Source organism: Mustela erminea, chromosome 3 (assembly GCF_009829155.1).
Source record: "Mustela erminea isolate mMusErm1 chromosome 3, mMusErm1.Pri, whole genome shotgun sequence".
Classification (NCBI taxonomy): domain Eukaryota; kingdom Metazoa; phylum Chordata; class Mammalia; order Carnivora; family Mustelidae; genus Mustela; species Mustela erminea.
Genome location: NC_045616.1, coordinates 132,272,286 through 132,296,329, shown reverse-complemented (window position 1 = coordinate 132,296,329; position 24,044 = coordinate 132,272,286). Strand labels below are relative to the sequence as shown.

Genomic DNA, 24,044 nt, shown 5'->3' with positions numbered 1-24,044 from the left:
CTCTAAATTTTCTTATAACCACCTTTGTATAGCTCATCTAATCTCAAAACCATCCATGGCTAAGAATACAGAAGTTTCCTTAAAGAAGACAGATTAAGAATGGACTGGACATACTTCCATCAATAACTCATTAAAATATACATGTAATCAGTGACAAAGAAAAACCTATAATCATAGCTGAAATGGACTGTGGAAATTAGAAGCACATCCTAATTTCTGATAAGGCTTTCTATAATCTATTATACCAATCAGATGTGATTAACAGCAGTCAACTTGACTGTTAAGCCCCAATTCAGTAAGTATCTTCTTTCTTAGACCTAGTGTACTGCTACCTGAACAACTAGTAATTTAATCTGTCCAACTACCCCCAAAATCTCCAAGCAGTGGCTTAGTGGAAACCCTCTCTCATTAACTGAATAGCTGAAACAAGACTGGGAACAGCCACAATACTGGATACTACTGGCAGACTCAGATTTGGAAAGAATATGAAAGCAAAACCCATTTGGGAATGAACTCCAATTCATCACAAATCAACCACAGTCCCCTCTCATATCCCACCCTGCTCAACCTAATTTCAACCCCAATTAACTGTAAGTAACAACTGGGTCTTCTTGGAACTCCAGATGTATATTCTATCACTAACTAATGATAGAATACTATATGCCAGTAATGCTGTCACAGAAAACAGTATTGACCAAAAGCAACCTGGGTCCCTGGGACCATCCTGGCCTCTGAAGATGACCAAAATAACTATAAAGTAAGAAAAAACAAAAAGTTTTAAAGTACAAAAAACTAAAGCAAAAAGAATACACATTAATAAATGCTCTCCAAGAGCTACATGAATGTTGTAGAAAAAATTAACTATCACAAAGTGATAAGAAATACAGAAGTTATTCAACACCTGGCTAGCCCAATCAGTAGAGCACAGGACTCTTGATCTTGGGGTTTTAAGTTCGAGGCCCACACTGGATGTAGAGACGAGTTAAAAATAAAATCTTTTAAATTAAAAAGAAAGAAAAATACAGAAGTTACAAAATAAAAGCAGAGTATGATGAATTATACAACAGAACAATTAAAATCATTTAGAAAGCAGTTAAGTTGCAGAAATGTGACAGAAAATTTCATTGAACACATACCAAAATTGAGGCAGAAATTAGCAAGAGAAGGCGGGATGGTGATAGACAAAGAATAGGGAGTCAAGTAAAATTCAACTCGTAAGTAACAGGGAGTAGAATATTATTCCACCTGCGAATAATAGACCACCCCCACAAAAGAAGGCCAAATAAACAAAATGAAATCAGTAACCAAACAACAAAGGTACAACTAGACTTTTTTCTAATATGTAAACATTTCATCAAATTATAAATTAATCAGAAATAGAGGCATATCTTCATTTTTGAAGCAACAGAAATTACAAAAGTATGACTGTATAAATAGTATTCAAATAAAAATTGAACAGTAGCAAGGGAGGGGAAGGTGTCATGACAGCCACTGTAATGAAATCAAATTCTCTGTCTCACATATACACACACACACACTACTAAGTAAGTAAAGAAGCAGGGTATGTGATCAGTTTGGTTTTTTGTTAAGGAAAAATTGATACACTAATTCCTTTTTCATGGCTGGTATAACAAAAGAACATTTTAGGGGAATAAAAAGGCAACTGATATCCTAGAATAGCATTAAGAGCAATATATATTTCTTAAAATATATATTTATACATATCAATATATATTTAATATACATTTTAATATATTAATTAAATATATATTTTAATATATGGATTTTTAAGATCTGTAGTTTCCTTACTTAGAATTTAACTTAGAATTAAGTAAATTTTAAAATGTGCATAATTATTGGGCACCTGGGTACCTCAGTCAGTGTCCCACTCTTGGTTTGGCTCAGGTCTTGATTTCACAGGTCCTGAGATCTAGCCCCATGTTCAGCTCCGCACAGGAGACTGCTTGAAGATTTTCTCCTTCTGCCCTTCCCCCCACTCATTCTTTTTTCTCTCTCTCAAGTAAATAAATCTTTTTTTTAAATGTGCATAATTATTTTTATTATAGTGTCTTATTTAAGAACAAAGATGGCAAATGACCAAATGACCAATTTCAGAAAACAGTTTAATACATTGCTATTCCAACATAACAGGCTCTCTCATAAGACTATAGAAAATATTTTTATAAATATGAAAAGAGTAAACAAAAATTATATATACAATCTATACTTTCTAGCTATATTAAAAATTTTTATGACAGTGATAATGTGCTAAAATGAAAAGTTATCCTACAGTGATTTTTTTTTCAAATTTTACTTACTGTTTTATATTCTTTACTATTAAAAAATCCCAAAGGGAAGGAAAAAAAAAGTAATGATAGGTGTTTGATTCAACTTTTTCAGAAATAGGGCTAAACACCCCATTCTCCTACATGAGAAGGCAATCTATGTATAAAACATAGACAGAGACCTGGGTTCTTTCCAGTATGAAGGGTATTTATTTAATGTTTGATCTGGGCGAGTTAAATTATGTCAGCCTTCTATTCACTTGTCTGTAAAAATAAGAATACCACATACTCCATATAAAAGTGACTGTAGGGGCGCCTGGGTGGCACAGTGGGTTAAAGCCTCTATCTTCAGCTCAGGTCATGATCCCAGGGTCCTGGGATCAAGCCCCATATCAGGCTCTCTGCTTTAGGGGAGAATCTGCTTCCCCTTCTCTCTCTCTGCCTGCCGGTCTGCCTACTTGTGATCTCTATCAAATAAACAAATAAAATCTTTAAAAAATAGTAAAATAAAAGTGACTGTAAGGAATGCATAAAGTAGGGTTTGTAAAGCACTTTCCATGGTATCTGACATAGTAAATGCTTGATAAATAAATGGTGGCTATCACTGTTTAGAGCTATTTATTTTCCACTGCTCCCAAACCTGCCCCCATCCCTATTTAATCAGCCCTAAATTTTCTGCTTTAATCTCTATCTGGCCAATAACCTCAGTTCCTTTATTTGTTGTCCTCATCCTCCTAGATTCAGTAGCATCCCTTTATCTAAGCCCATAATAAGTGCTAAATAATTAATAGCTAAAATTTCTATGCATCTAGCTCCCATTCCCGTAAGCTTCAGTTCCACCAACATACCCATCCTCCGCCTCCCGTCACATCAATCCTGAGATTTCTAGCTTCCTAAAATCAACCCTTTCCTAACTTTGGTTAATTTTCAACATAATATTGCTAAACATACACACTTGGCACCAAGCCTTGATGTTATTTCACCTACTACCTAAAAACTACAGGAACGCTTATTCAGCCATATAAGAGCACCGAGCTAAAAAACAGGCTAATCAGATTTGAATTTAAATCAGATTTTTAAAAAATATAAATCTAGTTGATATATAACACGTAACATAATTAAGATACACAACTGTGTAGTTAATATTCATGACATACCCACTTTATGCCCAAACCTACTGATACTCTAACTAACCCTAGAAGACTGACATTATTAGTAACACTTTACAGTTAATTGAGGAACAGGAAGAGATCCCCGATCATGACTTGAGCCAAAATCAAAGAGTCAGAGGCTCAACCAACTGAGCCATCCAGGCTGCCCTACAGTCTTACAATGTTGAAAACAACAATAGACTGAATTGCCCCATACCAGTAAGAAATATTCTAAAAATTCAAACATTGATTAAAGAAATAGTGAGTACCTGTACCTACTATGTGTCTGGCATTGCTACTACAATCTTTTTCCTATATATGAGAAAATTAATTCAGTCTACTAAAAACCTGCCTCATATCAATTTCAATGTTTTAAGATAAGGTACAAAGAACATATTTTATTCATTCTACCAGTTCAATTTAAAAGTTTCTCAAAAATTAAAGTGTTATAAGGGAGAAACCAAGAGTATAAAACCAAAGCATATAAAATAACAAGTGTAATGGCTTGAATACTGCCCCTGCATCCCAAATTCATGTCCACAAGAACTTAGAATATGTTCTTATGTGGAAATAGGGTATTTGGATATGTAATCAGTTAAGGATCTGAAGTTCATGAACTCATCCTAGGTTTAGAGTGGGCTCTAGATCTAATGAATGGTATCCTTTTTAAGAAGAGAAGAGAGCACAGATACATCCACAGGAAGCCAAGGGAAGACAAAGGCAGAGTCTGGAGTTCTGCTACCACAAGTCAAGGAACACCAAGAGCTACCAAAAGCTGGAGAGGCTAGGAAGACTCTCACCATGAACCTTCAGAGGAAGTGTAACCCTACAAACTCCTTGATTTTAGATTTTTGGCCTTCAGAACTTCAAGAGAATAAACTTCTGTTGTTTGAAGCCACCCAGTTTGTGATACTGTTACTGCAGCCCCAGGAAACATAGTTTTGTTTTGTTTCCTAAAATATGATATTCACCATTAAAATTAACAAATTAACAAAAGTAATCTTTTTTGAAAACTGGTTTTCTAATCTGCACTACAAATGCTCCAAGAATTCTTAAATGGAACATGCTGTACATAATGACTGGGAAACAAGCAAATGTTCACCTTGTATGAGCATCAGTTACTCCCCTGTGCCCTCACACGGTGACATCTGTGGGAGTTAGCTGGATAGGACTTCTTGCTCCTAGGCTATTACATTCCAGCTCCACAGTTTTCTGCATTTTGAAGTTGTGTCTCATCCTTCACAGCCTATCAGGAGTCAACTTTTAAGCCCCCTCTCCAATGTTCTAATTCAGGAATTCAAATTTTCTACGGGCTAGAAAAACCATAAAACTATAATTGTTACAATGAATTTTAAGAATTATGCTCTACAGGGGCGCCTGGGTGGCTCAGTAGGTTAAGCCTCTCCCTTCCGCTCAGGTCATGATTTCAGGTCCTGGGATCGAGCCCCGCATCGGGCTCTCTGCTAAGCAGAAAGCATGCTTCCTCCTCTCTCTCTGCCTGCCTCTCTGCCTACTTGTGATCTCTGTCAAATAAATAAAAATAATGTGCTATGGTGAGTGGTGTGAAGTGTGTAAACCTGGTAATTCACAGACCTGTACCCCTGGGGCGAATAATACATTATATGTTTATAATTAATAAAAATAAACAAATGAATAAATATAAAATCTTAAAAAAAAAAAAAGAATTATGGTCTATAGAATACTAGGACTGAAGTCTCTACACAGAAAAAGATTTTGTCAGCAAGGAAGTCTGGGAAAGGATGTATGCTCTCCCTTTTGGAAACCCACTACACATATTAACACAATAATGGCTCTGGACTGCCTAGTAAAGAAACCTATTAAACATTTTTAACCTGTCTTACTTGGATACAGACTCTTCCCTTCAAGGTTTTCAAATAATGTCCCAACACTGATGGCTCAAATATTTTCTCTTTCAAAGTAGGCAATAGCCCTCTGGATATCATCTTTCTCCCTCTTTCTTCCCAGGAAAATCTTGGCAATTTAAAGCTGTCATATGATAATCTGTTCTTTTCCTTAATTATAGCAACAGATATTTTGCCTTGAACCCAATTACCAACAAACTTCAATATCAGAACTTCAGTAACAATACTTTTGAAAATGGGATTTTATATGATCACATTTGACCCTCACAACAAACCTATGATATAGGTAATTACAAAGCTCTAAGAGATTATGTAATTTGATACAGTAAAGCTATTAAGTGATCAAGCTGGGATAGGCCTTCTGACGTCAAGTCTTACGACCTACCTACTCTACCACACCATCAATATGCAGGGGTGGGCAGGGGAGCTAGGCCCAATATCAAACCCCAAACCCTTAAGTCTTCTCAAAACTAAGCAAAGGATTCTCCATATATTAATCTCAGTTGCAGCCAAATTAATTGCTGCTCCACAGTCAATCAATCAGTAACAAGTGCACCTTGTCAGGAATATGCATTAAGAGAACCACCCCCCTTTCCAAAGCTCAAACCTTTACTCTTCAGACTGTTACTGTTTTACAGTACTGCTAAGATACTGGGGTTTTTGTTTTTGTTTTTTTAAAGATTTTATTTATTTGAGAGAGAGGGAGAAAGAGAGAGTATGAGTCAGGGCAGGGACAGAGAGAGAGAGGGACAGACTGAGTCCTAACCAGGCTCCACAACCAGTGTGGAGCCCAACGTGTGGCTCCATCTCACGACCCTGAGATCATGACCTGAGCTGATATCTTAACCAACTAAGCCACCCACGTGCCCCTATGAGATTGTTTTTGAACAAAAGAGAAAACAGGTATTTCTGCCATGGAACACTTACAGGTCACTCATAGCAAAGGCTACCAAAATTTACAATGTCTCCCTCACAAGAGCAGTGAATTAGTCTCCCTCCAACTAACAGCCTATTAGTGCTTTCTTTTTTTTTTTTTAATTATTTTATTTATTTATTTATTTGACAGACAGAGATCACAAGCAGGCAGAGGCAGGCCAAGAGAGGGAAGCAGCAGGCTCCCCGCTGAGCAGAGAGCCCGATGCAGAGCTCGATCCCAGGACCCTGAGATCATGATCTGAGCCAAAGGCAGAGGCTTTAGCCCACTGAGCCACCCTGGCGCCCCTAATTTTATATATTCTTTTGAATACATAATACCTGCACTGCACAATTAAATGTTACAAAAAGATAGGCAGTGAAATAGCCCCCTGCTACCTAGCTCCCCCGCTCTGAACTAATGTGTTTCATGTGTATCTTTAAAGGGTCACTCCATGCACGTGCAAGTAGTTACACTTAAAAACCTTCCTTGCCCCTGCTTTTTATACACAAATGTGTATAAAATGTGTATACTAGACACATTTGTTCTACTACCCCCTTATTCTTCCCCTTAAAAATACACCTTGGAAATTGCTTCATAAATCATATAAAGTCTCTTGTTTTTTTCTTAATGTTTGCAATGTATATCATTGCATGGATAACGATAATTTAACTACTGTCCTACTAGAAACGTTATTTCTAACCTTTGTATTTATAAACAATATGGCAATGAATAACTCATTATTTCATACCAGTATATCTATAGGATAAATTCCTAGAGTCTAAATTACTGGGTTAACTTTAATAAATACTGTCACACTTTATAGAGGTGGCAACATCGCACTCTCACTAGCAATGTCCGGGTGTTTTCCATGATTTTAAAATTTATATAAATAACATGACAGTATTCTACTTCTTTGGTTTTTGTGGCCTAAACTTCATTCCCACTCTAAACTTGAGATAGATATAGATATAAATATAGATATAGATATATAGATATTTTCCCACCTTAAAGAATTTTTTTTTTAAGATTTTATTTATTTATTTGACACAGAGAGAGAGATCATAAGTGGGCAGAGAGGCAGGCAGAGAGAGAGGAGGAAGCAGGCTCCCTGCTGAGCAGAGAGCCTGATGCGGGGCTCGATCCCAGGACCTGAGATCATGACCTGAGCGGAAGGCAGAGGCTTTAACCCACTGAGCCACCCAGGTGCCCCAAGAATTTTTTTTTTAAGTAAGCTCTACCAGTGTGGGGTCTTGAACTCATGACCCAAGATCAAGAGTTGCATGCTTTACTGCCTAAGCCAGCCAGGAACCACCCCTTAAAGAAATTTTTAAGTAATTTCTACTATGATTGATTCACAAAGAGATTAGTCACCTATTTACCTGAAATTGTAGTTTTATGTAGAAAAATACTCACCAACTTAATAAATAGGTTGTAATGTATAAACAACTCATTTGCTGAAGACCACCTATACCACTAAAGAGACCGTCTTCTCTTCTCTTGGAAAACTTAATAAAAACTGCCATTTTAATTTATTGCAATAGTAACATGAGACTCTGTTCATCCATGCTTTTATAACTGCTGTACCTGGGGAAAGGCAAGTGGACCCTGCAAGGAAGTAGAGACTAACACCTTGATAACCAAAGGGGGGGAAAAAAGACAACTTGGGAATAATAAGAGGTAATTCAAACATAATCCCAAACCCAACCCCAGTAGCCTGTTTAAACTTTCCCCTCACAATAAGTTGCCAAATGACTTTTTCAGCCTGTAATAGGGAACAAAATAATCACTGTGAATTTATAGTCCCCTTTGCCCCCCAAATTAAATTTCCTCTAAGCATGTAATATCATATCTTCTATTAGATTCCTTTTCTGTGTTAAATTTACCAACATGTAACTAATTTTAAAAGCTCTACCTACTCCAAATTATCTCCACTGAAGTATCTGGCTAATCATACCACTGATAAGAATTCTTGTCAAATTAAGGCTATCACCACTGTAAGAGCTGTTTCTGCCTGCTCACTGAACATCTAATTTCTCTCACCTAACAATTAATACCCATTCTGTATAGTTATTTATCTACCTGAAGTACTTCAGAAGAAGATGCCCCCACCACACACACAAATTCAACAGTGGGCCATATTCCACCAAGAGTAATGCTATCTCCCTTGCTAGTGCACAAGCCTGAACCAAATGGCACAAGGCATCCCTGGCCCCAGGGACTGGATGAGCCAGTGAGACTCAAGAGAGTTATGCTGAAGTTTCCAATCTTTGGAGAGAGAACCACAGAAAGTAAGGTTCTTAGCTAGGGTGAGTTGGATTTTCTATTACCATACATGGAGCAAAAAGCATCCCAACTGTTTAACAACTTAAAAATGCACTGGTTGAGGATTTTGAGCAATATCAACGAATGTATTTGCGAACAAATTTAACCCTATCTATGAAACCTGATTCTCTGATGACTATTGACTTTTCTGTAATTTAGAGAGTTGACTTTTGACAGTATTTAACACTTCAAGAGAGGCATGTGTGGAAAAATAAGGTTAGGGAACACCATTCACTGAAAGGATTCATGTCACAGCCACATCACAGTTCAAATCCAGAAAATGAAAAACTCCCTCTTGCTTTCCTATCTGCCATGCCAAAAGCCACTGAGCAAATAAGAAAATGAGACCTGACTTTGCACAGGTCTTTATTAGAAGGATGAGCATCCTAATCCAAGCAGAACCCTGGAAGGAGTGAGGGTTTCAAGACTGTCATCACTATTAGGGGGCATTAATGAGCATTTCTTACAAATACTGTAAACTAAACGCAGTTTGTAATTGCTAACAAGTAAAGAGACAACATAGCCAAAAATAAATAATTTTGAGGGTACAGAGACATCTTACTGGCCTAATACAGACCCACCCTGATGGCTCTTATTACCCTATTCTGGCATTTGCTTCTTACTTTCTTACATTGTTGGCCTTGCTGATTTTCATAAGAAGGCTTAGGCAGTTGCTTCCCTGTGGGCTATACAGCAATTTTCCAGTTCTATGACTCAGAAAGAGCAAGAGAAGGAAGGGTTCTCCTCTTCCATCCCTAGATAAAATCAGAAAATGTTTATTTAGCTCCGGTAAAGCAAGGCTCAGTTAGTTAATTCACTGTACAGGCTTTCACAACTTTTTTTTTTCTTTCAAGTCAAATATTTACCAAGAGCTCAGTGTATGCAATTTATAGGTTATTATATATCCAAAGCCAATGAATGAATTACATTTATCAGTTCCATGCTCCCTTTCTCTACATCCCTAATAACAAAGTCAAATATTTTAAAGAAAAAATACTTATGCCTCACAAAGTTTGCAATTAAACTTTTTGTGCCAGAATTGGTGGACTGGTGATCAGGTTTGTTATTTCCAGAATATTGTGCCGAAACACAAGGATAAGAGATTTCCCACTTTCCTTTAAAAAAAAAAAAAAAGTTCAAATGATGTGCACTCAATTATTAAAACAAATATCCTGAGAAAGTAAATGGAAACGAACTGCATTAATGAGCTAATAAATACTATCTGGAGGCAACATCTGCACTACCTACCAGGTTTGGCACACAGAGTCTGCAAAACTGATAATTCAGAAACACTGAAGGCACAGAGTCTGCATTCAGAACATAAACCATGCGTCGCAAATACAGAACCAGTTTACATTCAATTAACTGCTCCGAAAAAAAATTAGTCATCCTTCCCAACGAGATGGCCCTTTTTAAAAAATTCTGTAAGCTACCCCCAAAGCAAGCCTACTTTTGGGGGGAGGTGGGAAGGGGGGACACATTTCACACTTGAGAATCAGCCCAGGCAGATAAGTCGAGAACATCCCAAAGAGGACGGAAATACGGACAATACGGAGAACTGCCAGGGAAGCGATGGGCTGGCCCTGAGCCGAGGGAGCACAGCCCCAGCGAACAAGAAGCCCTCTCCCCAGGGCTCCGGGCCGAGACCCCGGCGCAGCCCCCCTCCCAGCTCTACGAGCGCGCCGCGCAGCCCTACACTACCCCACCTGGGAAAGTTCGCACCTCCGCATCCCCGCCCCTCGCACCAGCGAGCCCCTCGCACCGCGGTGCCGTCGCCATGGCGACCGGTCCCCACCCCCACCCGGCCGGAGAGGGTCGCGCCGCAGTCCCGCGGTGGCCTCTGACTCCGCTCCCGCCGGAGTCAGGACAGGGGTTGCAGAGCCCGGGAGAGGAGGAACGCCGGGGCGGGGGAGGATGAAGAGGTGCGAAAGGCGGAAGTCACCCGGACCGCGGGCTGGATCCGACCCTTGCCCCGAGGGGTCCTCACCCTTCACTTTGCCGAAGGTGCCGACCCCCAGCGTGTCCCCCAGGATGTAGTGGCCGATCTTCACCCGCCCGTCGTGTTTCTGCTTCTCGGCTGTCGCCATCTTTCTCCAGGAACTGAGTCTGCGCATGGCGCCGCGGGAGGGGGCGGAGGGGGCGGGCAGGGCCGCGCCGGGGGCGGGCAGGGAGGGGGGTGGGGACGCGGGAGGGCAGCCGTGCCGCCGAGCCGCCGCCCAGCGCCGCCCGCCGGGTCCCTGCCGCGGGCTGTCCGGCGCAGACGCTCCCCCTGGCGGGGCGGGCAGGGGTCGCTGGGAGGGCCACCGGTACTCCCCCCTTCTCGCGCGGCTCCGCTTCGGCCTGGGGCGCCCGCCCACCTGCGCGCCGGAGGGGGCTTCCCGAACTGCAGAGGAGGGCGGCAGCCCTTCGGCCGCTGTCCTCTGTGGCGGAGTTTCTGCCCGCGGCGATCTCCCCGAATCGTTCTTCGTGGGGAGGGGTACCGCTCTCCTTGCGATTCCGAGGGGATAGACGGGCACTGGGGAAGCCCACGCGGGCGAGGCAGCTGTGTGGCTGGTTACTAGTGCGGCGTGAATTGAAACATGGCAGGGGACACCGCCCTGCCACAATGTTCTAACCTCTTCATTTTTCCTGTGCGGATGGAATCTAAAAGCCACGGAGAGTTGTCACTTGCATCTTCGATGGAGTTTCCCCTTTTTCTACCCACCGCCCTGGTTCTTTGTTGTTGTTACTCTGAACCAGTAAGTTGCTACTGGGCACCTCGACAGCTTTCCTCCTTCTGGATGCTTTTCTGAAATTTCCTTCCCAAGCAAGCTTGGAAGGAGCAGGTTGGAAATACTGTGAACGTGCGTGTGCTCGGGAATGGGATGTTACAGACATAGGAATTAATATTTTTTGATTACCGATAAAATGTAGACTTTGAACTGAAAACAAGGCTTATATTTACAAGTCAATCGACAAGTATTTATTGTACTTGCAATGAGTAAGATTTAGTCTATTATCTTTACAAATGGGATGTCCCATGTTACAGGGGAAGTAGGGAAAGCATGCTTACTTCTATTAAATTTTTAAGCGAGTTCACTGCTCAGTTGTATTCCCCTGACATGGGTAAAATGAAGTGTCCAAACAAACAAGATATGATCTCTACTTTGCAGTGTCATAGCATTTGGGCCAGTGTCAATGGGCAAAGAGTTGAACTCTTCAAGACAGTAATATAAAAAAAGTAAGACTAAAAATGTTGTCCTTTTTGTTCCTAATCAAAGTAACCCAGCTCCTCTGATGTTTATATACTTTCTTTTTATGAAATCAAAGTAACATGAATTAAGTACTGCTTTGTTCCAAGCACAGCATTGCAAGGGAAGCAAAAACTGGCGCTTAGAATTACAACAGTTACAACTAGGCTTGGATGATCAGTTTTTATGTATTAGGGACCGCACATAGTCTGAAGGACCATGAAGTTAAGAAGTCTGATTACTGACACATTTGGGGGGTTGGGCAGTGGTTACTGTTGCAATTTTTGCTCTCTGGTTTCTTCACCTTTTCTTGTTTGCCTTGTGAGTTTCTGCAGCCCAGACATTTTGGATCTCTACAAAGCAGAAATAATTTACTGGATTATCTTGGGGGAAGGAGGAGGACCTTTCATCCCTAACCAGCGAAGTATCATCTTAAAATGACTCTACATTTGCATCATGTCTAGAGTTTAACATAGCAAAATTATTTCTTCTAAAAGAAAAAAGTCACAAGCTACCTCAACCTTGTATGGTTAAGCTGGGGAGCATCTTACAAAGAAGCAAAGTGAAGATGAATTTTGCAAACCAATTGCCAATCTCTTAGTGAAACTATGAAGACCCAATTAAGAAAATAATATAAAGTTGTTTTTTTTTTTAACAGAAACATCAGTTTGTTTCTGTTCTAATATTTTAGATTATAGTTTCAATACATATTCATTAAATGCCACTATTTACTCAAAAGCCTTGTTGGGAAAAGAAAACCTAGAATCTTAGATAAAAGGATTGAGTAGGAACTTAGAGCTCACCTTAACTGGGTCTTTCATAGTCTCTGTTTAAGCAGCTTTTATTGCTGGGTTTTGTTTTTTTTTTTTTTTTCTTATGAGTTAAAAACTGAATTCAATTAAGAGTTCCTAAGAAGGTAAATGATAATCCTCCTTTAATCTTTTGCTTTTTCTCTTTCCTTCATTCCTTTTAAAAAATTTCTGCCCCATTTGCTTCCACTTCTCTTCCTTTCATTATCCCACTGATCCATCCCCAAACCTTCCTTTCTTTCTTGAAGCACTGTCAGATACTGTGGATAAATACAAAATGAAGATTCATGATCCCTCCTTTGAGGAGCTCATAGTCTAAGGTGAGAGTTCTCTATATTTCTCCCACCCAGGACAGAGAGTATTTGCACGCTCAACATTCTCCTAGGGTAGAAGTGAAAATAAGGCAAAACTGGTTTACACCCAGTTTCCAGACCCATCAGTTGTAACCCTACCCCCTATCTCAAGCCAAGTATATTGGAATGTAAGTGGGCAGGAGTGACTATACAGAAGCAACCTTGATTGCATACTAGTTTAGGAGGGAGGGAAAGGTAAATTGTTTTCAGATTTCAGTACTTCAACTTTTACTAGTACGACTAAGTCACAGTATATCTCAGCACGGATGAAGACATACCATAATGACCCAACAACCTGATAGGGAACTTCTGGTCTCAGAAGAAGCTAAGTAATTGTCAGCTGTTTCCTCTCTAGCCCTTCAGAGAGTCTGTGGGAGCTATGCATTCTCTTGGGCTTTTCTTGCTAAGGCCATCACAGTGTTAGTACACTGTACATTGTCAGGTGGATATTACACTTCTTCAATCTCTTTCTCTAAATATGGTGGCCAGAACTAAAACTTCTAAGTACTACACTTCTATTAATAGAGCCTAACATGTCCTTAGGTTAATTACATTGTAACTAATATTCAGTGTTAATTAAACAAGTCGGGATTAGTTTGCTAGAACTTGAGTACTCAAAAAGCAAAGGAACACAGTACTGCCTTCAACGTGACAAAGCAATGTGATAGGTGCTATAATAAGAACATGTATATGGTCCTTTTTTAAAAAGATTCTTTTTGAATACTCTCTACACCCAACATGGGGCTCAAATTCACAACCCCAATATCAAAAGTCATATGATCCACCAACTGAGCTAGCCAAGACCCCCTTATTTATGGTCTTTGGAAAGGGTTTCATGAAGGAAAGGCATAACCTTTATCTGTGGAGGTCCATAAAGTCTTCAACTTGAATATATTTAGGAGAATAGAAGGGGATATTGCACTGTACTCAAAGAAGGGTGACACAGGGAGACACAGGGAACACAGGGAGACACAGGGAACAAGGCATCCCAGGTAGAAGGAAGAGCATATGCAAAATCACGAGGGAAAGAAGCCTATGGCTTTTCAAGAGAGAGCAAAGTAGTTACAGGGGGTGAAATCTGGAAGCACAGGGGAATTTATTAGAAGAAACGAAAGAGAAACAGGAGTAAATCCTGAAAAGCCTCATATGTACTTCTCAACTTGGACATTATAGATGATGAACCACGGAAGACCTGAAGACATGAAGATATAAAGTAGATGCATTTTAGAATTACTTTCTTTGCCAAAGAAATTGATGTCTATGGGTGCCTTTGGTAAGTGAAAAGGGTGATCAAGAAGTCAGGTGCAAGGGGCAGACTTTTCCCTGTGAACCTTCTTAACTTTTTGGTTTTGTACCTTATGCATATATTATAGAGTTGAAAACTATTTAATGATTAGGAAAAAAAAAGTCTTAAACTCTGAACTGGATTGGAGAAGAACAAGACCAAAGTGGTGATAAAACAAGAGAATTGGTGATTATCTAGTGGAGAAATGATGAAACAGGCCTTACGTATGCAGAGGAAAAGCATAAGCCATAGACATGGAATTAGCAGTGGACAGAGAGGGTGAGGAAGAAGTCTTGGCTACCTCTTTACATCTGGAGGGATGATGGGGGAATGGGGAATAGAGGTTCTGTAGAGAGAATTCTATTTGTAACATTGGGACATCTAAGAGACATTCAGGTAAAGATATCCAGGATGATACTGGTAATACAGGTCTATTACTCCAAGGGAAGTTCAACCTAGAGACAGATTGAGTGTCATCACTACAAAAGGCAGATGAATTAGAGCAACGAGTATGAATGAGATCTCCCCGGTTCATAGAATTAAGGGATCCAAGGACATAAGACTTACTTAGAGAATGTGGATATTTAGAAGGGTCCGGAAGCAATATAAGCCTATGGAAGGAAAGAAAAAAGAGCAATTTATATTAACTCTCAGGGAGTTACAGTGATTAAAATTAGTTGGTGGATGAGTGTCACCTAGAGTAGATGATTCCTAACTCCTCTAATTAGAAACTTTTTAGGCAAAAATGTTTAGAACCTTCTTATGATGACAAATATTAAGCTTCAATTGCCCTTGTAGAGATAGGTCCAGAACTGTTTCCTTGGGAAAATCTTAGCACTGAAGTTTATGAGAACTCCCTTGGCCTATCTCTCTGTACAGACAGTTGTTTGATCCTGGTTGGCTTAATTACTGTTAGTGAGAAAACGTCAACCCTGCTCACCTCCCAGCTGATTCTCTGAGGATCAGGCATGTGGGTCTATCCATGATCAGCAGCAAAAAATGTATTCAACAAAAAAATGTGACTCTAAACTTTGCTGTTTTTATCTGCTAATGGGAATAATATCCTTGAGACTCTTAGGGAGACAAAAGTTATTGGACTGTCCTGTTTCTGGTTGCTCTTTGCTTGATTTTGCTCGATTTGGTAATACAAGGAGCAGATAAACACTTGAATATCTTGAATGGGTTAATAATTTGTCTCTCCGTTCAGACTACTGGTTTGGTTCCCTTCAAAACAATATTCTTTAAAAATTCATTCAACATTGGGGTGCCTGGCTGCTCAGTCAGAAGAGTATACAACTCTTGATCTCTTGAGTTTGAGTATACAACTCTTGATCTCATGAGTTTGAGCCCCATGTTGAGTATAGAGATTACTTTAAAAAAATACTAAAAAATTTTTTTCTGTTTGACATTTATCTAAGTGGAAAGGCATGGAATAGAGGATTGCTAAGTAGTGTCCCGGGGAGTGAAGACCCTGCTATTACCAGACCCTCATTTCTTAGACACAGTTAGCAGGCCCCCCAAGCACACATTCCATTGAATCGGGCATTCCGTAGCGGGGGAGCTCCTCTCCCACCCCAAGTGATTTAGCAAAGTGGTCCTTTTTCACCACCCCTTTCCAGGAAGAGTTCAGGTAAATAAAAGTTTGAGTGTTATTTTGGTGCCCCAGAGATGTGTAGTATCCCTTGGGGACTGACTCCCATGCAGCTGCTGGCTTGGCTCCCTCTGGGCATGAGCTGCTGTCCCTAGGGCAGGGGTGTATTGTAGGAATGGAAGGAATGCTATAAGATATAGACGCACAAAGTCTCTTCAGCCCGCCCAAATTTACAGCCCACTTCTAACAAAGACGTAGTTACTAACAACATGTTCTAGAGTGTTCTAACCTCATCCCTGGGTTTATTGTATTTTCCTTCCCCTAAATTCCTTATTCCTCAGCTATTTATTATTTAAGGGAAATATTACTCTTTAAGGTTCCCAGATTGATTGATTGATTGATTGACTGACTGATTTTGAGAGAGAGAGAGCACAAGTTGGGGGAGAGAGAATCTCTGGCAAGTTCCGTGCTCAGTGCAGAGCCTGATACTGGGCTTGATCTCAGGATCCTGAAATCGTGATGTGAGCCAAAATGAGGAGTTAGATGCTTAACCAACTGAGCCACCCAGGTGCTCCCAAGATGCTTTTTTAGTAGGCTTTATTTTTTAGAATAGCTTTAGCGTTACAGAAAAAAATGCGAGAAGACTGCAGAGTTCTCATACACGACACAGCCAGTTTCTACTATTGTCAACACCTCACACTCTTTTTTTTTTTAAGATTATATTCATTTATTTATGTGAAAGAGAGTAAGAGTGAGAAAGATCACAGAGGGAGAGGGAGAAGCAGACTCCCTGCTGAACAGAGAGCCAGATTTAGGGCTTGATCCAGGACCCTGAGATCATGACCCAAGCCAAAAGCAGATGCTTAAAGCCACCCAGGCACCCCAACACCTTATATTCTGTGGTACATTTATAACAATCAATGAGCCAATATTGATATATTATCATTAACTAGACTCCACACTTCATTCCAACGTCTTTAATTTTTACCTGATTTCCTTTTACTGTTCCAGGACCATATTACATTTAGTTATCTTGTCCCTGTAGGATCTTCTTGGCTGTGACAATTTCTCAGGTATTCCTGGTTTTGATGACCTTGACAGCATTGAGGTGTATCGGTCAGATATTTCGTAGAATGCCTCTCTTTCAGAATTTGGTTTTTCTCATGGCTAGACTGATGTTACAGGTTTGGGAGGAAGAACACAGACAGTGGTCCATTTTAATCACATCATATCAAGGGCTCATACTGTCCATATGGTTTATCACTGTTGATGTTGACCTTACTTACCTGCCAGAGGTTGTGTTTGTCAGGTTTCTCTACTGTGGAGTTACTCTCTTTTTCCTTCTTTCCATACTGCACTCCTTTCTGTATTCTTTGAAACGGAATCACTACCCAGAACCCACACTTAAGGATTGCAAAGTTGTGCTCCCCTTCTGTAAGGTGTGCTATCCACATAAATAATTTGTCATTCTTCACAGGAGATTTGCCTCTTTCCTTCCATTTATTCATTTATTCCATCTTTATTTATAGCAGTGTGGACTCACGGATATTTATTTTATAACTGGGTTATAATCCCCTACTCCCTTCATTTATTGCCCGGATTGTCCCAGCTTTAATCAGTGGGTGCTTTTTCAGTTAGTTCCTATATCCTTTTGACATACCTCCATCAATGTCGTTTTTACTGCTTTTCTGTTTTACGCTTTCTTACTTTCTAGCGCTACAAGGAAATCTTGTGTATTTGCTGCCCAGGGCTAGGATCAGCCATTTCTCCAAGGTGTCCTGGTTACTTTTATCAGAGAGTGGTATTAGAACCCAGGATTTGGTGTTTGGAGTGTCATTGCTCCTAGACACCCTCAGCTGACAGAGCAAGGAAATATATATGTATATACTAACCACTAAATATACCTGTATCTCTGAATATTTCTAGAACTGTCCCTGTCTGTAATAAGCTTAACATGATTTCATGCAACCAACTCTAATCCGTTCCTGCATAGGTTAGCCTAGTCTCTTCCCTTTGCTTACCTGTAAACTCCCACTCCAACAGTGAGAAACCTAGCTTCCATTATCTAACAATCATTTACTGAATTGCTCAATCCGAGTAGCATATGTATTTGTGGAGGTATCAGAATTGTTAACCCCAGTGCTCTGGACAACAACTGTATCAACTTGAGTCCCCTGCTTGTGTGCAGTTCCTTTTGTCTTTAGTCTTATAGATTTCCCCTCATTTCCAAGTGCTAATCTGGACTCCACCATTTCTTTAGGTAAGCACCTTTGCCTTCCACTCTCTTCAGTGAGCACCTTTGCCTTCCACTCTCTTCAGTGAGGCTGTTATATACAAGAATAATACCAATAGATTTTGTTATCACTATCTGTTTTCCATCCCGGGATACCCTACCTTGGTTTTAATCTCCTATGCACCATGTTGGTGAGAGAGGAATTCCCTCTCTATGGTTTTGCAGATGGCCAAATGCACAATACCCAACACAGGGCAGATGTATCAAGAGCGGTCTACTGGTCACATATACTCACAGCCTGGGGGAGGTGGGGGGTACCATGTAGGTGCACTTAAAAACTCAGAGCTGCACTTAAAAACAGAATGAACAACCAGTGGCTTCAGAAGGCAGACTTTGTAGTATCAGTAGGGAGGGCTGCCTCCTAGTTCTTGTAAAAAATGGGACTAGTTATTTGAATGATTCTATAAGCTCACAGGGAACTGAACCTACTACTCCGGGATTAGCACTAACTATGCCCGGCCTTTGGTAAGTAGGGTTGTTTGGCTACTTCTCTATGGGAGCAGAATGGGGAGGAGAACTTATAGCTGGGCCATTTGAGGCCCTCAATAGTTCCAGATGCCAAGGCAACATGTAATATTGAGCCTTAATATTAGGCCTTATGCCCACAACTTTGCAAATGACTTTTTAAAATTTGCATTATTGAGGTTCACTTCCTGCTGGAAAGTCCTGTGGGTTTGACAACTGTTCAGTGCCATGTATTTGCTATTACAGTATCAGAATATTTTCACCCTAAAAATCCCCTCTGCTCCACCATAATCAACTCTGCCCTATTTTTCCTGTCTCTATCATTTTGCTCTTTTCAGGATGTCACCTAATTGGAATCATACAGCGTGGAGTCTTTTCAGACTGGCTTATTTCCCTTAGCAATAAACATTTAAAGTTCATTTCTGTCTTTTCTGTCACCCTTAAATGCTTTTGAAATAAGGAAAATTTGCAATATTTAAAAGCTTAAGATTGGTCTCCATTCTAAAATATTGTCTTCAGATACTTAAAAATATTCTATACTTTTTAAAAGAATCTGACAATGGTGCAGCTTTGCTAAAAGGTGTGTTAAATGTACCAAGAGGAGATTGGTTAGACAGACAGACAGACAGACACTCTGTTATTTAGCTCTGGTGATTTCCTTAATAACTAATGAATTGTGTAGGCAAGAAAAGAGTTAAAGACCTGATTTTGGGGGTGCCTGGGTGACTGAGTCATTTAAGCATTAAGTATCTGCCTTTGGCTCTGGTCATGATCCCAGAGTACTGGAATGGAGCCTGCTTCTCCCTCTCCCTCTCCCTCTGCCTACTGTTCCCCACCCCCTGTCAAACAAATAAATAAAATCTTTAAAAAAAAAGAAGAAAAACCTGATTTTGTTTTCTGCTTCAGTAAAGAATATTATTCCTTACATATATAATCAGTACATGAAATTATTAATTTAATTCTCCCATCCTTTATATATATTCTCTTACATAAAGTAAAACACAAATTCATGTACATTGTCAAATGTGTAGAACTTTTAATTTCAGAAATTAAGATGGTTTTGGTTTTATGTGGGAATTTTATTTTCTTTGTGTTGGGAATTTGTTCTAAGTCTAGTATATTTTACCTTTACTGAAATGGCTCTAGATTTCATAGATTGACTCTATGAAATTCTGACTTGGAGCATCCCCTAGGTGTCTTATTCAATGACATATATTATAATTGATGTTTAGTAGACTTTGTTTTGTCTGGAACTAATACTTTGTCATGTTTTTTGCCTGTTTAGATTTCTACGTACTTACCATAAATTCAACCCAAACTTTCTAACAATTGTCTAAAATCTTTTCTCGATATTAAAATGCATGAGGTATATGATATGGGGGAGGTATTCATACTTTGTCATATTTTTTACTTGCTTAGTTTTCTATGTGCTTTTCATTGATTCAACGCAATTCCACCAATTTTCTAAAATATCTTAAGACATTAAAATGTGATATGGATTATCAGTTTATATTCTTGCATAGAACTCTCCTAGACCTTTCTCCTAATTTGCCTTCTATCCCTGTGTCAGAGTTTCCACCGGAGAATCCCCTTTTGCCTTCTTCATCAAGAGTTCCTTTACCTTTCTCCTGTGTTGGATTTATTATTTTCAATATACCATGTTTTTTCCTTTTTTGTCCATTTTTGCTTTTGTTTTCCCTGGTTTTGGTGAAACCTATCCCACCAGTAGCTTCATGAGAAAGGTTCAGGGAAGTTAATTTTTCTGGGAGCTTATGCATTTGAAAATGTCTTTATTCCACCCTACACTTTGTAGTTTGGTTGGATATAGGGTTTTAAGTTGTTAAAAATTTCCTTGAGAATTTTGAAGGCATTACTCCATTGTCTTCTAATTTCCTTTATTTTTAAACAATATGCTGAAATGTGATTTACATTTAATAAAAGTCACTTTTTAAAAAGATTTTCTTGGGACGCCTGGGTGGCTCAGTTGGTTGGACGACTGCCTTCGGCTCAGGTCATGATCCTGGAGTCCCGGGATCGAGTCCCACATTGCGCTCCCAGCTCCATGGGGAGTCTGCTTCTCTCTCTGACCTTCTCCTCGCTCATGCTCTCTCTCACTGTCTCTCTCTCAAATAAATAAATAAAATCTTTAAAAAAAAAATAATAAAAAATAAAAAGATTTTCTTTATTTATTTGAGAGAGAGAAAAAATGAGCACGAGCAAGGGGTTGAGGGATGGAGAGAGGCAGAGGGAGAAGCAGACTGCCCGATGAGCAGGGAGCCTGACGCAGGGCTCGATCTCAGGACCCTGGGATCATGACTTGAGCTGAAGGCAGACACTTACCTTACTTACTGAGCCATCCAGGCCCCCTAAATGTCACCCTTTTTTTAGGTATAGAATCCAGTTAATTAAAAAAAACAACAACTACATAATGTTGTGTAACCACCACCACTCTTAAAATATAGAATACCTCTACCGTCCTATAAAATTCCCTCATGCCCTTTTACGTCCACATAATTTTACCTTTCCAGAGTAGTACACAAACTCATACAACATTTTGACTTTTGCAACCAGCTTTTTCCACTTAGCCCAGCCCTTTGGAGATTTATCCATTTTGTGGCATGTGTCAATAGCTGATTGCTTTTTTATCCCTTAGCAGTATCCCATTATGTGGATATACCAAAATGTACTTATCTATCCTCCAGTCATGGTGTTTGGGTTATCTCAATTCCTACAGCAGGAACAGCCTGCTATACACATTCACATACTAGTCTTTGCCTTCCCATTTCTGTTGAATAAATACTAGAGACTGCTGGGGTGTAAAGTGTATGTTTGCCTTTATAAGAAACAGCAAACTTGTTTTCCAACGTGGCTATACCATTTTGCATTTTCACCAGCAATGAGCAAGCAATCCAGTGGTTCCTCATTAACATTTGCCTGTTTAGATTTCTACGTACTTACCATAAATTCAACCCAAACTTTCTAACAATTGTCTAAAATCTTTTCTCGATATTAAAATGCATGAGGTATATGATATGGGGGAGGTATTCATACTTTGTCATATTTTTTACTTGCTTAGTTTTCTATGTGCTTTTCATTGATTCAACGCAATTCCACCAATTTTCTAAAATATCTTAAGACATTAAAATGTGATATGGATTATCAGTTTATATTCTTGCATAGAACTCTCCTAGACCTTTCTCCTAATTTTCATTTGCTTTCTATTTTAGCCACTCTATTAGATATGCAGTGCTATGTCCTTGTGGTTTTAATGTGCACTTCCCTGATGACTAATGATGTGGAGAGTCTTTTCATGTGTTTATTTGTCATGCACACTTATTCTCTGGTGAACTATCTGTTCGAATCTTTTGCACATTTAAAATACGAGAAACATAATTGTTAACTTCTAAATACAAGTCATTTTTATATATGTTTTGCATGTATTTTCAAGTTGTGTCTTGTCTTTTTATTTATGTATTTTTAATTATTCCTTTTGGAGAACAGAAATCCTTAGTCTTGGTGGAGTCCAGTTTAGTAATTTTTTTCTTTTATAGGTTGTGCTTTTTATATTATATATAAGGAAACTTCCCCAAACCCAAGTTCACAAAGATTTTTTTTCCTGTCTTTTTCATAGAACTTTCCTGGTTTTTTTTTTTTTTTTTCATATAGTTTCAGGTTTTACATTTAGACCTTTGATGCATCTTGATTTTGTAATACAGGGTAAATTTTGAGATTCTTTTTATTTTAAAAAAATTTTTACATATCTGGTTTTTTACATGTCTGGTTTTTCCAGGACCACTTGCTGGAGACTATTCCTTCTCTGTTGAATTACTGTGGCACCTCTGTTAAAAATCAATTTACCATATTATTTGTGGGCCTATTTGTGGACTCTGTTATGTTCCTCTTATGTCCATTCTCACATCAATACTACACTATCTTTGACTACCATAGCTTTATAGTAAGGCCTTTTGTGGTTTTTTTAAACAATTGCATTATTATTCCATTGCAAGAATGTACTATAATTTATTTAACTCAACTTCTACTTAGGCAATTTAGAGTTTTTAATAATATATATATATTAGAAATAACGCGACAACAAATGCCCACAGGCATAGAATTTTGTGTCCTTGTGATGGTGCTTAGATAGTATACATGCTTCCAGTTGGGAATGTTAGATCAGTGTTTCCCCACACTTATTCCTCGTAATTGTGTGTACTTTAAGGTCCAGACCCACTTGGGTAGCGTTAGACAGTAATTAACTAGACTGTCTTGACTGTGTTCCAAGGCACTGCATCTGATCTTAGTTTCTACTCGCTCTGTATTAAAGCAAGGATTTCCTGCTTTCTTCTTTGGTTAGTTCATGAGCAATGGCAAGGTGTTCTCTCAAGAACACAAAGATAAGAATGCTCTTTTAGGGTGCCTAGGTGGCTCAGTTGGTTAAGCGTCTGCCTTCGGTCCAGGTCATGATCCCAGGGTCCTAGGATTGAGCCTCACATCAGGCTTTCTGCTCAGCAGCAAGTCTGATTCTCCCTCTCCCTCTGTGCTCGCTCTCTCTCTCTCAAATAAATAAATAAAATCTTTTTAAAAAATGCTCTTTCAGAGTTAAAGTGTTTGTCAAGCCTTCCAGAGCATTCTGCCTATTTGACAGGTACACTTCCGATTAGTTGGCAAGCTAATTTTCAAACAATTTCTAATTACCTGGGAGTGGGTTAATCAGTTTGCAGGAGGCTTGAATTCGTGACCTTGAGAACTAGTCACATTATCTACTGACTGAGCCAGCCAGCCCCCCCCCCCTTTTTTTATATAGATTTTTCAATGTGGCAGCTAGAAAATTTAAAACTCCATGCGTGGTTTGCATTTATGGCTCACATTAAATTCCTATTAGACACTGATTGTCTAACATATTTTACAGATGCTGTATTGGCTAACTCAGTACAAATTTTGCTCAGGTTGAATCTGACAAAGAGCTCTAAGCTGGGGCACCTGGCTGGCTCAGTTGGTAGAGCGTGTGACCCTTGATTTTGGGATTGTGAGTTCGAGCCCCATGTCGGCTGTAGAGATTACTTAGACATAAAATGATTCTTGGTAAACTTCAGAGAAAGGCCTAGGATTTCTGCAGTCAGGCTCCTGCCCTGGCCATGGGTGGTGAGTGACCAGAAGCTTCCCTCAGAGGCCCTCCAGGCAATTTCACAGCAGAAGGCTGTTGGGCATTACACCTCCCTGTGAATGGCTTTCCCATCAGCATTCCCCTGGGCTTTCCAGCTAAGTCCGGACAGCAAGATGCTTCAATATCCAGTGAGCTATGCTCGACCTTCTCAGACATCTGGATCTCAACTCCAGGGGTAGGGCCTTTACGTTTGGTGCTCTATCTCAGGTACTAGGGGTGGTGGCTGCTCTTTATTTCACTCTTCCTAGAGAGTTCTCTTTCATTTTTACTATTCAATCCCTCATTACCCCAACCCCT

At 39.5% G+C, this 24,044-nt stretch overlaps 1 protein-coding gene across 5 annotated transcripts in view; it reads right to left on the bottom strand.

Annotated features, from left to right (window-relative positions):
- The window catches only part of PRKAA1 (protein kinase AMP-activated catalytic subunit alpha 1), a 32,422-nt gene extending 21,720 nt beyond the window's left edge, over positions 1-10,702 (bottom strand). For 2 of the 5 annotated variants that reach the window (XM_032337520.1, XM_032337521.1), the window contains exons 1-2: positions 10,545-10,649; positions 9,181-9,312 (exon numbers count right to left, since the gene is read on the bottom strand). Coding sequence is in view for 3 of the 5 variants with exons in the window: in XM_032337518.1 (XP_032193409.1) it covers positions 10,545-10,671 (127 nt within the window). In the remaining 2 variants the exon portion in view is untranslated. Of the gene's footprint in view, positions 1-9,180; positions 9,313-10,263; positions 10,510-10,544 lie in introns of those variants that run through there. The other 3 variants (XM_032337518.1, XM_032337519.1, XM_032337522.1) reach the window with 3 other exon arrangements.
- Between the last annotated feature and the right edge of the window lie 13,342 nt (positions 10,703-24,044).